Source organism: Aspergillus neoniger (assembly GCF_003184625.1).
Source record: "Aspergillus neoniger CBS 115656 unplaced genomic scaffold BO87scaffold_18, whole genome shotgun sequence".
Classification (NCBI taxonomy): Eukaryota; Fungi; Ascomycota; class Eurotiomycetes; order Eurotiales; family Aspergillaceae; genus Aspergillus; species Aspergillus neoniger.
Window position 1 is genome coordinate 514,668 of NW_020291146.1, and position 13,396 is coordinate 528,063.

The window sequence follows — 13,396 nt, forward strand, 5'->3', positions numbered from 1 at the left end:
TAATTAGACAAGAGAGGGAGGGAGGAGGGGGAGGGAGGAAATGGCAAGAGGAATACTACTAGTTGTAGCAGTTCAAAAGACGGGAAGAGAGGAAAAGAGCGGTAACCCGACAGCGAGTATATGAACGCCCAATGGAAGCGCCGCCCCGTCGTTTTTCCGCCCACCGCCTTTGGGGCGGGCAGCTCGTGACTTGGCGCATCATCGCCGTAAACAAAGCACAGCGTTCCACGTCAATCCTCTGGCCCCCCAATGGTCTTGTTGGTGCCATGCGTGTCTCGTTCAGTCCCATAATTTGATTGCTGGTGAATCGCCGGTTTCTATTGTCCCCTGCAGACGCGATGCTGGGGTGGATCACTGGGCAGGAAGACCAGGTCTCAGGTGCGTGTGTTTCCCTTAGTTAGTACTTTCTGCTGGTCGCTACGAGTAGTATGGCTTGCTGCCCGCCCTGCTGCTGCTGCTGCGTGCGCGCGCCCTTCCCTCCACTGCCCTCCATATACGGCCCAATAATGGCCTTCCAATTCATCTGACCCCGTTTCCCACCCGCGCTCATCGCGCGCTGGCCTGTTTTTCTAACTTGTTTATGCCCATAGACAACTCAAGGGCCGGAGAGCCACCCGAGACGCCCGCTCCCGTGTTTGCGATCCGCGCTTTCAAGAGCGCCTTGTTTGGTACCCCAGGTGCCGATGACGACGAATCCACCCACCGTACTACTACTGCTGCTGCTACCACTTCTGCTGCTGTGAAGACGAAGAATCCATCGACCAATCAGCTGCTGAATGATCACATCACGTTGAAACCATCCAGTGGAAACACAGGGGATGCTTTCAAGGCTTCCAAAGCCGACTTGGATCTGGCAGTGAACGCGATGGCATCGCCTACAAAAAGTATCCTCGTAACACCCGGAACCGCATCCAACCGTCGCAAAACCGTGTCGTTCGGCGACGGGGTCGTCGATAACGAGCGCAAGCGGGAAGACCCGTTCACGAAACCTAACAAAACCCCCACCTCCTCATCCAACAACTTCTCCAGCCAGTGGTCGGCCAACTCTTCGGACGGAAAGTTCAAACCTCGCAGTAAACTGACGCAAGCCTTGATGGATTCGCGAGAAAAGTCAAAGGGCACGGGGCTCTTTTCGTCACAGGACCTCGAGCCCAACCCCTCATCCGAGGGGTCCAGGCCATCGCCAACGGAAGATGACAACGACGATACCATCAACCTGAACGAGCCACGGTCGCAATCGGGGAAATATTGGAAAGCCGAATTTGATAGTTACCGGACAAAAACGACGTGGGAAATCAAAAAGCTTATCCAGTACCGCTCAGCCGCCAAAACATATGCCAAGAAGAAGGATGAAGAAGCGTCGCGACTCGCCGATAAGTTGAGGGAGGAGGAGATCAAAGTCTCAGAGATGGAGCGCCATGTTACCCACCTAGCATCGACCATGGTTGGCGAGAGCGCCAATGCCGATAAGGAGAAATTGGTGCAGGACCTCACCAAGCAGACCGCGTTGGCTCTGCAATACAAGCACCGCGTCAACTCACTACGCAAACTGCTGGAACGGCACGGCGTTGTAGGGAACGAAGTCGATGATATCGCTGAGCAATCTGAATCCGAAAGTTCTTCAGAGAAGGCTACGGAAGAGCTCCGCAAGACCCAGCAGGCTCTGGACGAAGCGAAGACCAAGATCGACGACATGAAGCTTCAGCAGTCCGACTTCACCAAACTGCAAGACCTCGCGCGCAGCTCTGAACAGAAAGCCTGCGAGCTACAGAAGGAGAACGCGTCCCTCAAGCAGACCCTAGCCCGGGTGAAGCAGGAGATGAGCAAATACGAAGGACGCCGGAAGGAGAAGGAAGCTAAGCTGAAGCAACGCGAGGCCAAACTGGAAACGCGCATCCAGGAGTACCGCGAACGGCTGAAGACCGCATCTCAACAACATCGCGATCATGAGGAGGACCTGAAAGAGTCCTTCAACGAGGAACGCCGTCGCATGCAGGAGCAGATCGACCAGCTCGAGATCAAACTCACCGCGATCGAGAGCCTCCCACACACCCAGGTTCGAGCGCGCCACACCGAGAGCCCTCGCAAGAACTACACCGGTGTGCATGTCTTCGATTTCGGGCAGAACAGTCCCCAAAAAGACGCCGAAGACGACAACACCGCGGACATCGATGAGCCACCCAGTCCTAGCCCGCGTGCCAAAGAACGCCGCTCCTACCCATCCCGATACACCACCACCGCCGGCGACTTGGACCTCAAACGAGCCATGAAAGCCATGGGCATCACCGACGAAGACCAACTCGCCTACCTTGGCGAATCCCTCAAACCTCCCAAAACCCGCTACCAAAACGAGCATCACGATGACGAAGAACCAGCCACCATCCCGCCCTCCTCTCCACCCGACTACCCCCATCATCACCACCACCCTCCACCCTCCACCCGCCCGCGTCCCAAACAGAAATCCACCAACACCAACACCTACCGCAGTCTCTACGCCCCAACCAACACAACCATGACCTCCCTCGCACACCATCTCGCCAACAACCTCGACGACAGCCACCACGGCCGTCCCCGCGCGCGCCGCTCCCCTTCCAAATATAGCCTCGACGCAGTCACAGCCCTCCCGGACTCACACGTCCTCGACCGCGCCAAGCGCCGTCAAAGCCTCGCGGCCGTCGTACCCCGAGACTCCATCCCCATGGACCGCAAACTGCAGGCCCAAGCACGTCTCAAGCAACGAAAAGAGGAAACCCGAAAGGGAAAAGAGAATATGCGCACTTATACGAACCAAGCCTTATCGGTTCTTGAACCTATTTCTTAATGTTTTCTTTTTCTTCTTTTATCTTCTATCTCCTATATGTCAGATGGGAACAACGGCGCGGAGTGATATGGAACGGATGGTGGAAGCATGGATGGATGGATATATGAAAGGATCATTCTCTTGTCACGGATAGCTTTGATACTTGAACCGAACCGCTCTTTTCCCTTTGTGTTGTGATGGAAGTGAATACCTCTCCTTATTGTCTGGTCTCGTTTGATCTGATCTGATCTGATCTGTCTTTTGTTTGTTCGGTGGTATGGTGATATGGTGATATGGTCTGCTCTGGTCTGATACCTGTTCTTTTTCCTCTGTTGATGTGGATGTCAATCACTCACTACTTAGCTCTAGCTCTAGCTCTAGTCCGTTGATCGTTGATCGTACGTAATCTTAGTTTTTATTTCCCTCCACACCTCTACCTACATCTTCTATATCCATATATTCAACTACTCAATTCTAGTCTAATCTCTCGTTATCACTATCATGAACGAGAAATAAAACGCAACCATATAACACCTCAACCATCAAAAAGATGTATACATATCATATCCAACTGAGCCCCATCTATCAATCCATCCATCCCATTCAAATCTATCAAATCAATCATTTATCATCTAAATATATCATCTACGCCATCTAAGCCTTCCCATCACAAAACGACACAACAGCCCACTTCCCACTCCACGCCCACTTCCTCGCCTCGTCGCCCCCACCATTGGGCAGCTGGCGGAGCTCTTCATCCACACCCTCGGGCAGACCAACCACCACGTCGGCCTTGCAGGTGCGGAAGGCCATTACGCGGACGCCGGATTGCGGGCCCAGTGGGCCGATGGCTTCTGTGAAGGGGGTTGTGGGGGCCCATGCGGCCTATATAATTTAATCGGATTAGAATTTGAAGATGGAATGATGGGTGAGGGTGGGGAGGAAATACATCGTTGGTCAACTTGCGGTAGTTCAAGTCACCCTTGAACAAGACCAATTCGCTCTCTTTCAGGTCGTTGAAGAGGTCCGGGGCTACGTATGGCATGCGCCAGTAACTCCCCGGGGTGGTCCAGAAGGAGTGCGGACGGATGATTAGTTTTCCTTCGGCGTGGAGGTGGCCCCAGTGGTCGAAGAGGAATTTGACTTCGGAGACTTCCTTCTCTGAGAGGGGGTCGAAGGTCTTGCCGGACTCGTCGGGGGTAGTGTAGAAGGCTTGCGGGTCGGAGAGGGCGGCGATGAGGGCGGCGAAGTCTGGAGGGGTGACGTCGGAGACGAACCAGGGGATGTTCTTGGGGTGGAGGACGACGGTGGTTGCGAGGCCGGCGGAGAGGAGGTAGCCGGCGAGGATGAGGTCGACGAAGAGCTCGAAGCCGGAGTTGTCGAGGACGATGTCGACGCGGCGGTCCAGGTTCTTGCGGTCGCGACGGGCCTGGTGCAGCACGTCGAAGGAGGCGTCGAGGTCGTTGACGAGGATGTTCTTCTCCGAGGCCTTGCGGGCTTCGGAGCCCTGGAGCTTCTGGATGTCTTCGTAGGTGAGGGAGGTGAGGAGGGAGAGGTCGGTGGCGTTGCCCCAGAGGCAGATCTCGCACATCTCGGAGAAGAGGATACGGTCGGATTGCTCGATCTGCTCTGGGGTCTTGCCGTCTGTGCCCTTGCTGGCCTCCTCGGCCAGTTCCTTGTATCGTGCGGCGAGTTCGAGGACGGCGGGCCGCGAGGACTTGAAGGTGGACATCTTCTGGCGGGCGAACACGTCATAGCCCTTCCAGTGCTTAGAGAGGGAGAAGAAGGTGCTCAGACGTCTGTCTGGTGGCTGTCAGCTGAGGTATAGGTATGGAGGTATGCCAATTGCACGCACAGAGGTAGCATTCTGAGTAGAGCCATGCGACGTTGTGCCATGAAGGGTTTCCCCGCTGCTCCAGCTCCTGGTTGTACGTCGCAATGTCGGGCTGGCCATCGTCGGGGAGGGGGCTGTAGATGGTCAATGACTGTTTGTTTGTCGGGTATAGGCGGGGATAATGATCTCACGTCAACTGCCTGTTGTGCTGCAGCTCATATTTGAACGCTGCGAGGTTTCCGATGATGGCTTTTCCTTCCTGACGCTTCTCCTCGTCGGTTACATCGGCGACGCTGCGGTGCAGATCATCAATCGCACCAGTCTATGCGAGAGGAGTATTAGTCAAGGCTTATACTGTGATATGGGATCGCATCATACATACCAGAATGACGGGCCAGCGTTCATGGGCCGAGACGGAGGCGAAGCTGGACTTGTCGGAGGTGAGATACTGCGCTGCGGAGGGGAAGGCGGGGTTAGTGTGGGCTGTAGAGAGGAGCAGTCAGTGTCACTCACGAGTCTGGGGTTCGTATTCCATGATGAAGGAAATAATTATGTGATTAAATAGATAGGAATAACTCAAGCAGAGAAGAAGAACAGAAGAGAGAGAGGGAGAGAAAAGAGTGCGAGCCAAGATGGGAGAAGAGCGAGAAATAAACACGACGTCGGTTGGAAATCGCGGGGTCCCTGCCGTCGGGATTCTCTGCACCGACAGTCACTTTTAACCCTCAATTCTCCCCCATACAATTCAGTGCGGTCTTTTATCTAATTGATGGTTGTAGAACTCCGACTGGCAGGCAAGACGCACGACACGAAGTAATTCGTCCAACCAATTCCCCTCTCACAGCCAATCCAACGTCGCCAGACCTGCACATGCGGGACAACTTAACCGCAGAGACATACAGCTAGATAGCCTTGAAACAGAAAGTATAACTAGCAAGATAGATAGATAGATATTCCGCTATGCAAAGAGTTCACGAGATCGTCGTCAATCATCCGTAGATACATGGCCCTCGTACTGTGTAATCCAAGGCTTTCCGCATCTTCTTCTTCTTCTTCTCATCTGAACGTCGCAGTTCCTATCCTGAATCGTGGTGTATATGTATCATGTCCCCGTCCGATCGGTGAGATTGACTCGCTCCCAATCCATCCCATGAACGCCCAGCTTGCAAAGCAGTCAAGCCTCTCACATCATCGACGACATGAGAGAGTTTTGCGCATACGCCTGGAATATCAACATTAGCCTGCCAGTCCGCACTTTTCGTCAAGATAATACATCACTTACCATCGGCTTAATATCCGGGTGAGGAACAGCCTCAAACACCTGGTACTCAAGCTTGAGCTCGGGTCCAATCTTGATAAAGGCACCCTTGTTCTCCGTGGTGTCGCAGTACTTCGGCGCAGAGAAGACGGTGATACACCGTCCGTCGTGCTCGACCTCGTAGCCCTCCATGCGCACCTCGTGCGAACGGATGATCGCTTCCAGACCGTTCTTCTCACAGAAGCGCTTAGTGACATCCGGACCAAACTGAAGACCAACACCACGCTTGCTGGGTCCGCGACCGGGCGCGGTCTGCGGGTCCGTCCACAGCATTTCCATCATCAAACCCTGCTGTCCAGGCTGGCGCTGGTTGTGGCGGTTCAGCTTGCGGATATCATCCAACGTAGTGTTGTCATCCGAGAAGAGACCACCGTGGAGCACAAGGTACTTGTTGCCGATCAACGTAGCCAGCGGCAGAGCCGAGAAAGACTCGGAGAAGACCTTGAACACCGTCTCGTTGTACTTGGCCTTGCACTCGCCCTCGAAGCCATAAACCTTGTTCATGTCGTCCGTCTCGTGGTTGCCACGGTTCAGGAAGATACCGTTGGGGCGCAGCCACTTGTAGGCGTACAGCAGGAGAGCAATCTCCGTCGACCACGATCCACGGTCCACAAAGTCACCGTTGAAGAGATAAGCATGGGTGTCGCTAGGGTAGCCGTTGAGGCGGAAGATCTCAAGGAGATCGAAGAATTGACCGTGCGTGTCACCGCAAACCGTCAACCTAGTACCCTCCTTAACACCCACCTCCACCATCGTCGGCTCCGCATAGACAAGATCCTTGACGGCCTTGATTATTTGGAAAGCGTATTTGCGATGGATCTTCTTTCCGTTCTTAAACCGCTCAATCATGTCATCAATGAACTCCTGCGTCATTTCCTTCTCCAAGCGCACACCATCATACTTGTCATCCACGACCATCGCATCGATATCCAGGTCCTCGAAAGCGGAGGGCGGGTCACTGACCTCGATCGCCTTTTCGAACTCGAGCCGACGAACGAGCTTCTCGCACTCAGTAAGCTTTAGCTTGGCGTCGCGATTATTGGGCTCTCTCTTGATCACGGCCTTGAAGTCTTTCAGGGCTTCCTTGTAGTGCAGAATAGCGGAGTTCGCAAGGGCTCGGCGCCAGTAGGCCTATAAACGGTAGGGTGAATAAGTCAGAGAGGCGAACAACACCAACAAGCAGCAGCAGCAGCAGCAGCATCCAACGAACCTTGACATAGTTGGAGTCAAGCTCCAGTGCCTTGGAGGCATCAGCGATCGCAAAGCCATACGCCTCGAGCTTGATATGTGCCTAACCAAGAACCCCAGAACCAGTCAGTATCTCAACACAGACCTCCACCTCCAACACTGGGTTGTCTCGTAGCGCCACCTACCTGAGCACGGTTACTAAAGAACGACGGCTCCTTATCATACTTCTCAATGGCTCTCGTGTAGAAATCTATAGCAGTAGGCCACTCATGTTCAGCGAAGGCCTTATTCCCCTGCACCTTAAGGGCAGTGGCGGCCTCGAGATCGGAGGAAGCCATGGGGGGGGGGGGGCGTCGGGCGGCGCAACAGTGAAGCGTTTAACGAAAGGAGGGGAGGGGGGGAGGTGGATTTCGGGGCAAGAGAGCACGAGATCCTTTCGCAGTTAAATATGGAATGGTTCAATATGGGAAAATCAAGACAAATGAAAGTAGAAATATGAAAATGAATAGAGAAAGGCGAAAAAGAAGAAAATATAAAAAAGTAAAAAAGTTCCTGAAACTTTTTCCTCGGGCTCACCCGTTCCTGGATTCAACTTCCAGCGCTTTTAAACTCGGGTCGATGATGGGATTGATTGATTGATTGATTGATTGATTTGCTTTCCCTTCCGTCACTTTTCTCCGGGCTGGGTGGTCTTGGCGCCGACCCTCCGATTCCAGAACCCTCTTGGTGTGTCTCTTGTTCTTGCCGCATGCATCTTACCTACAATCCCTACACAACCTCTCCTACCGTTCTATTGACTCGCCAATTCTTACTCTAGAAAATAAGAGAAGGGCCGAAAAAAGAAAGATGTCCTTCTACGTCGCCCCCAGTCAGCAGCGCACTCTCCGCGCCTGCATGGTGTGCTCGCTCGTCCAACTGCACAGCGTACGTCCAGCTGCCCCAGCTGCTACCTACCTACCTACCTCCGCCCAAAAGAAAAACTCAATTAACATATCTGTTTTCAATGGAATAGAAATTCATGCGCGAAGGCTGTCCCAACTGCGACAACGTCCTCGGCCTCCGGGGCAACAACGACGCGATCCAAGAATGCACGTCGCAGGTCTTCGAGGGCCTAGTGACGCTCCGCGATCCCACGACCAGCTGGGTGGCTAGGTGGCAGAGATTGGACAGTTATGTTCCCGGGACGTATGCGGTTAAGGTTACGGGGTCGGTGAGTATACACCCAGATTATTCTGGTTGTGGTGGTGGTGGTGGTGGAAGAGGATATTGGGCTAATAGTGGTGGGTGAACAGCTTCCCGACGAGATTATTTCCAGTTTGGAGGATTCGGGTGTTAAGTATATTCCGTATGTTTTATTCCCTGCCCTTGTCTTTGGTTTTATGTGGGGTAGTAATTGATGGATGCTGATTACACTGTGTCTTGATACAGGAGGGACGGTAGCACGGGTGAAGAGGAGGCGTGATCGATCGATCGCTGTCTGCTCGGATGTTTTTTCTTCGCTGCTTCCGTTCGTTTGCGCCATATGTCGGTTCTCTATCTTGCACGGCATAGCGATATTTTTTTCAAAAAAAGGGGGATGGTTTGGCCTTCCTTCTTCGATTTGCACGATTGGAGTTTCGGTATTACAGTTTTCTCTTTCGATCATGTACGGTACGGGGTTTGTCGGGTTGGTTTAATTCTGCGCACTGTTTATAATTTACAAAGGGGGATGTCTACTGGATACCCGGACAATAGATCAAGATCAAGATCAACGCTGCCTTGGCGGCATCACTTTGTTGCTTAATGACTAGACTAGTACCATTGCCATAAATCGTAGCACAAATTGCCTTATAAATATCGGCTAAAGATATCATGAAAAGAAATGTCCCCATCCCAAGTTCCGCTAAACGCCATTACTCATAAACTAGAGTTAAATCAAATCGACCGTGCAGCTGCTTACAACTGCTTAACGATCTTCTCAACGCTCTCCAGGAGGATATCAGCTGCAACATGTTAGCATCTTTTTCTCTCATCCCGTATCTAAAGCAGACTTACCATGGTGCTTCTGGAAGACCAGCATGGGCCTCAGGCGGACGGCGCTCTGGCCGCTGCCACCAATGTTGACACCAACGCCCTTGGCCTTGACCAGGAACTCGTCACGCTTGGGCGTGTCCCAAGCAATGAAGGTTCCCTGGCCCTTACCACGCAGGTTCTGCAGGTGCTCGGGGTACTGCTTGGCGAGACGCTCCAGGCCGGAGAAGAGGTAGTCACCGGTGGCAGCAGTGTTCTCCACCAGGTTCAGGCGCTCAATCTCCTCGATGATACCACGGAAGATCAGAGCACGGGCCGGGTCACCCATCCAGGTGTTGAACTGACGGTAAGGCTTGTTGGGACGCAGGGCCGGGTTGCCGTAGTAGTAACCGGCGGTTTGGGCCTTCTTGGAGAAGGTCACCATGTCGGGGGGAGTCTCCAGGTTCCAGTGGTCGTGGGCCCAGAACTTGCCGGTGGCACCCACACCAGTCTGCACCTCATCAACAATGAAGAGGACGTTGTTGCGCTTGGTGATCTCACGCAGGCCACGGAAGAAGGCAGGGGAGGCGTGGTTGTCACCACCCTCCGACTGGATGGGCTCGACGACAACAGCGGCGACGGGGTTGTGCCACTCCTTGATGAGACGCTCAGTCTCCTGCAGGCAGCGCTGCTCCTCCTGGGCGTTCTCCTGAGCGTGCTCCTCCAAGGGGTACTTCAGAGAGGGGAAGGGAGCCTGGGGCCAGTCAAAGGCGGGGATGTCCAGCTTGTGGATGGGCTTGCTGCGGGTTGTAGACAGACTGCCGAACAGACGACCGTGGAAGGCCGACTTGAAGGACATGATGGACAGCTGAGGAGAACCAGGGGACTGGTTCTTCATGGTAGACTCCAGCTCCTCCTCGGTGAACTCGGTCTCAGCGCTACCACGCTCGCGCTGACGGTAGTACATAAAGGCGGCCTTGTAGGCAGTCTCGTTGGCATCCGAGCCGGCCAGGGCGGTAAACACCTGGTTAAGGCCCTTGGGGGCAGCCTTGAGGATACCAGTGTCCAGGATGTCAGCCCAGTCGTGAGAGGGAAAGTTACCCAGAGCCGGTCTGTTGATCAAAGCATTGACCATCTCGGGGGACTCGGCTACCTTGCGGAGGTGGGGGTTGTTGTAGCCCACGGGGATGGAGGCAATCTGAGCATAGCTGAAGACGATATATGTTAGAAACATACAAGCACATTGTCGCAAGGATCATCATAGGATGAGTAGCTTACACATCGAGAAGCACGTTTCCGTCCAGATCGGCGATGCTGTGTCAAAGTTAGTGCTCGTTCGGTGGTCTTGCCCGCAAGGGGTGAGATAAATGCAGGTTAACTTACTAGTTACCGTTGGACTTGTAGTAATCAGTGAGCATGTTCAAGCTGCGCACATCGAAGACCTTGTCGAGCTTCTCAGCAGCAGCCTTGTTGTTGGGGCCAGGAATGGTCGTGGCCAGCTTGGGAGCAGAAGGCTCATCGGGGAAATAAGGCTTCTCCGCAGCGCGCATGTGCGGAGTAGTGGTGAGAGTGCGGACGGCCGACAGGCGCGTCGTCGGGCGGAGCCTCAAGCTGGAGCGGAAGATGGCAGCCATTGTAATGAATTAAGTGAGAGGAGATGGGTTTGAAAAGGAGGAATGAGTTGAGGGGCCAGGGGCACAGAAATACCCAGCTGGAAAACAGGGATGTGGGGAAGGATACGATGACGATAACGCAATGATGATTGATAAGGAGCTCCTCGGTCGATGCTCAACCAGACAAGCAGCAAACCAGCACCGTTTATAGCTTTAGACTGGTGCAATTGAGATGACTTTGGAGGGAGAAGATAAATCACGAGAAAAATGGCAGCGTGAAGGGTTAAATATGGAGCGAGGGGGGTCAGCTATTGAAGGGAGAGCTCGCGATGGATTGGAAGCTGCCCCGCGCCGTACAGCTGCTTCGGCGTTTTGCACCAATCAGCAGCCGTACTTCCCCCGTGCTCGGCGACTTCTCAACCCATCCGGAGAGCCGCCGTTCAACATGATAATTCCTAATGATAATAGTAATTCCATAATCCAATCATTCAGATGGAGATGTCTTTATTGAGTCAATCTGCTTGCCTCTTCCGCCGACTGCCGATGACGGTAAGTGGCAATGAGCATAGGAAGTGACTGCCTAATGGGGTGAGATCATATCGGATCTGCATCGCTTATCAGTGGCAGGGGTGGCCGATAAGCACTCCATCGCTCGCTGCGAACTCCGATGCATCACCGCCATTCCAGTGATGCCAGTTTAGCATTCAGCTAAGGAGAAGCAGGATTTGGTTAGGTAAGGTATAAATTTACAATTCCTCACTTCCTTTGTAGCTGAAAGGAAGATAGGTAGATTGTTTTTGCGATAGCTAAGTTCAACTCAATGAAGGCAATCATGATGCTACTTGAAATATATTTTACTACTACTGCAGTCCTACTAGTATAGGGACCCCGCGGGTTGACATTTGAATCAACGATCATCTTCAGTGGAGAGGCGTCATGAGAGTACTACTTATTAGCAGTACACGTATACTACTAGGGCTGTCTTGTGAATCTTATAAAAAGAGGAGCATACCCCAGCAGACCAAGGAAAATAACAACCTAGTCTAATGTCTAACATCTAGCGACAAACAAAGCAATACAGCATGCGATAATCCAAGTCAAACATAACTAAAAACATAAATATCATAGCCAATTAGACCAGAACTCCAGGTTACTAACAATAAAGCCTTCTAGAATCCATACATACCACAATAATCACATGTCAAAGACAGTACTAGCGTCTTCCCTAACTTCAAATCGATTAGAACCAGAACATACCCATCCACTTACAATCTACCAGATAAAATGCTGCACATACTCAAGTATCAATTGCAGCAACCCAATATCAAAAGAGATATTACTGCCACCTATAAAAGACATCGGAATCAAAATCAACAAGCCAAAGCAAGCGACCAACACAAGCGAATCAATTGAAGCAAAGCCAAATGAAATCACCCTAATTAACCTCCCACTAACATAGCACCAACCAACACTAACAAGGCTAAGAAAAGAAAAGCAAAGAGCCAAAACCGGCACATAAGTCAACACACACACAGAATCACAATTCCTAATACCACCTTTTAATACTGAACACAACTTACCTACCTACAGTAGTAAGCCCATCATCACGATCATCTCTCCACAACCCTCAGTTAACCTAATTTGTCGCCCTCAAAGCCAGCTAAGACATCCTCTCATCCTCTCATCCTCTCAACCCCAACACCAACCCCGACACCAACACCAAAGCTGAAAAAGCGGGGTATAGCACACCATAATATACCCAAGAAGCCCCCCAAGTAAAATCCCAAATCTCAAATACCACGATCTACTTACTAGATACATATGCACACACGGACCCCCCCGTCCAGCTTTAATCTCCGATGCAAGATTAGCTGAGGAGATGATTATCCAATCATATTCATGATAGTAGTAGTAGTAGTAGTAGTAGTAGTAGTAGTACTAGTAGTAGTAGTAGTAGTCTAGACCATTTGTCATTGTCTAGTGTACTGTGCCTGTGTACACCATACTCCGATTATCCAAACAGGACGGGAGTCTAGCGTACTCCCCTGCTGTGGGCGATATTACAAAGTAGTAAATGGAAGTGAGTGAGTACACCAAGTAAAAAACGATGTGTCCCTCTTCCACCATAAAAACGACTCCGTACACTTTGACACATTTCTTCTTTTCCCACGGAACATGACACATGACTAACATTTAGAAGAGAAATAAATAACTACCTACACCATCCCACAATCCCACCATCCCACCATCGCTATACAACCCCCAAAGGTACCACAAAAAAAAAGAAAACAATTATCCTCCAACAACCCACGCAGCAAAATAAACCACCCCAACCCTAGACTACCCCCCAAAACCATTGTCAGATCTTAATTACACCCATCCGTACCTGCGTTAGATGCAGCAAGACGGGCCGTAGTTTATTTAAATAAAGTCTAATTTACAACACACGTCAATCTACGGAGTGGCCGATGTCAAAAATCAAACAACTTATCAGATGAATAAATCAATAATCAACGCACTGCATCCCTCCGACGGAGAGGACATGGGCTCTCATTTCGGTAGGCCTGACCTGTGCTGCACTGGGGGATCCCTGCAGGGAGGTAGTAATAATACTGTCTGTTAAGTGACTATGATCCATGGATGGAATCGGAAGA

General features: G+C 51.8%; 5 protein-coding genes across 5 annotated transcripts; 2 read left to right on the forward strand and 3 right to left on the reverse strand.

The window, feature by feature from the left end:
• The first annotated feature begins 244 nt into the window (after positions 1-244).
• BO87DRAFT_335735 (uncharacterized protein) lies at positions 245-3,224 on the forward strand. The gene is made up of 2 exons (XM_025620506.1): positions 245-378; positions 591-3,224. The coding sequence occupies exons 1-2, from the start codon at positions 339-341 to the stop codon at positions 2,819-2,821; spliced, it is 2,271 nt and encodes a 756-aa protein (XP_025479297.1). The 5' UTR covers positions 245-338; the 3' UTR covers positions 2,822-3,224.
• A 230-nt stretch (positions 3,225-3,454) lies between these two features.
• BO87DRAFT_426563 (damage-control phosphatase ARMT1 family protein) lies at positions 3,455-5,169 on the reverse strand (the record flags this gene model as incomplete). The annotated part of the gene is made up of 6 exons (XM_025627371.1): positions 3,455-3,685; positions 3,750-4,603; positions 4,656-4,768; positions 4,826-4,956; positions 5,017-5,087; positions 5,148-5,169. 6 exons carry the CDS (start codon positions 5,167-5,169, stop codon positions 3,455-3,457), a joined length of 1,422 nt encoding a protein of 473 aa, XP_025479298.1.
• Positions 5,170-5,563: 394 nt separating this feature from the next.
• ppt1 (protein serine/threonine phosphatase PPT1) lies at positions 5,564-7,478 on the reverse strand (the record flags this gene model as incomplete). Its single annotated transcript, XM_025626753.1, has 5 exons — positions 5,564-5,856; positions 5,917-7,083; positions 7,163-7,243; positions 7,286-7,299; positions 7,340-7,478. 5 exons carry the CDS (start codon positions 7,476-7,478, stop codon positions 5,818-5,820), a joined length of 1,440 nt encoding a protein of 479 aa, XP_025479299.1. The 3' UTR covers positions 5,564-5,817.
• A 421-nt stretch (positions 7,479-7,899) lies between these two features.
• spt4 (transcription elongation factor SPT4) lies at positions 7,900-8,897 on the forward strand. Its single transcript, XM_025623460.1, has 4 exons — positions 7,900-8,064; positions 8,153-8,350; positions 8,433-8,485; positions 8,569-8,897. Exons 1-4 carry the CDS (start codon positions 7,987-7,989, stop codon positions 8,600-8,602), a joined length of 363 nt encoding a protein of 120 aa, XP_025479300.1. The 5' UTR covers positions 7,900-7,986; the 3' UTR covers positions 8,603-8,897.
• A 94-nt stretch (positions 8,898-8,991) lies between these two features.
• On the reverse strand, positions 8,992-11,023 carry gatA (4-aminobutyrate transaminase gatA). The gene is made up of 4 exons (XM_025623461.1): positions 10,513-11,023; positions 10,408-10,443; positions 9,175-10,337; positions 8,992-9,122 (listed from the first exon to the last, which is right to left on the reverse strand). Exons 1-4 carry the CDS (start codon positions 10,761-10,763, stop codon positions 9,076-9,078), a joined length of 1,497 nt encoding a protein of 498 aa, XP_025479301.1. The 5' UTR covers positions 10,764-11,023; the 3' UTR covers positions 8,992-9,075.
• Between the last annotated feature and the right edge of the window lie 2,373 nt (positions 11,024-13,396).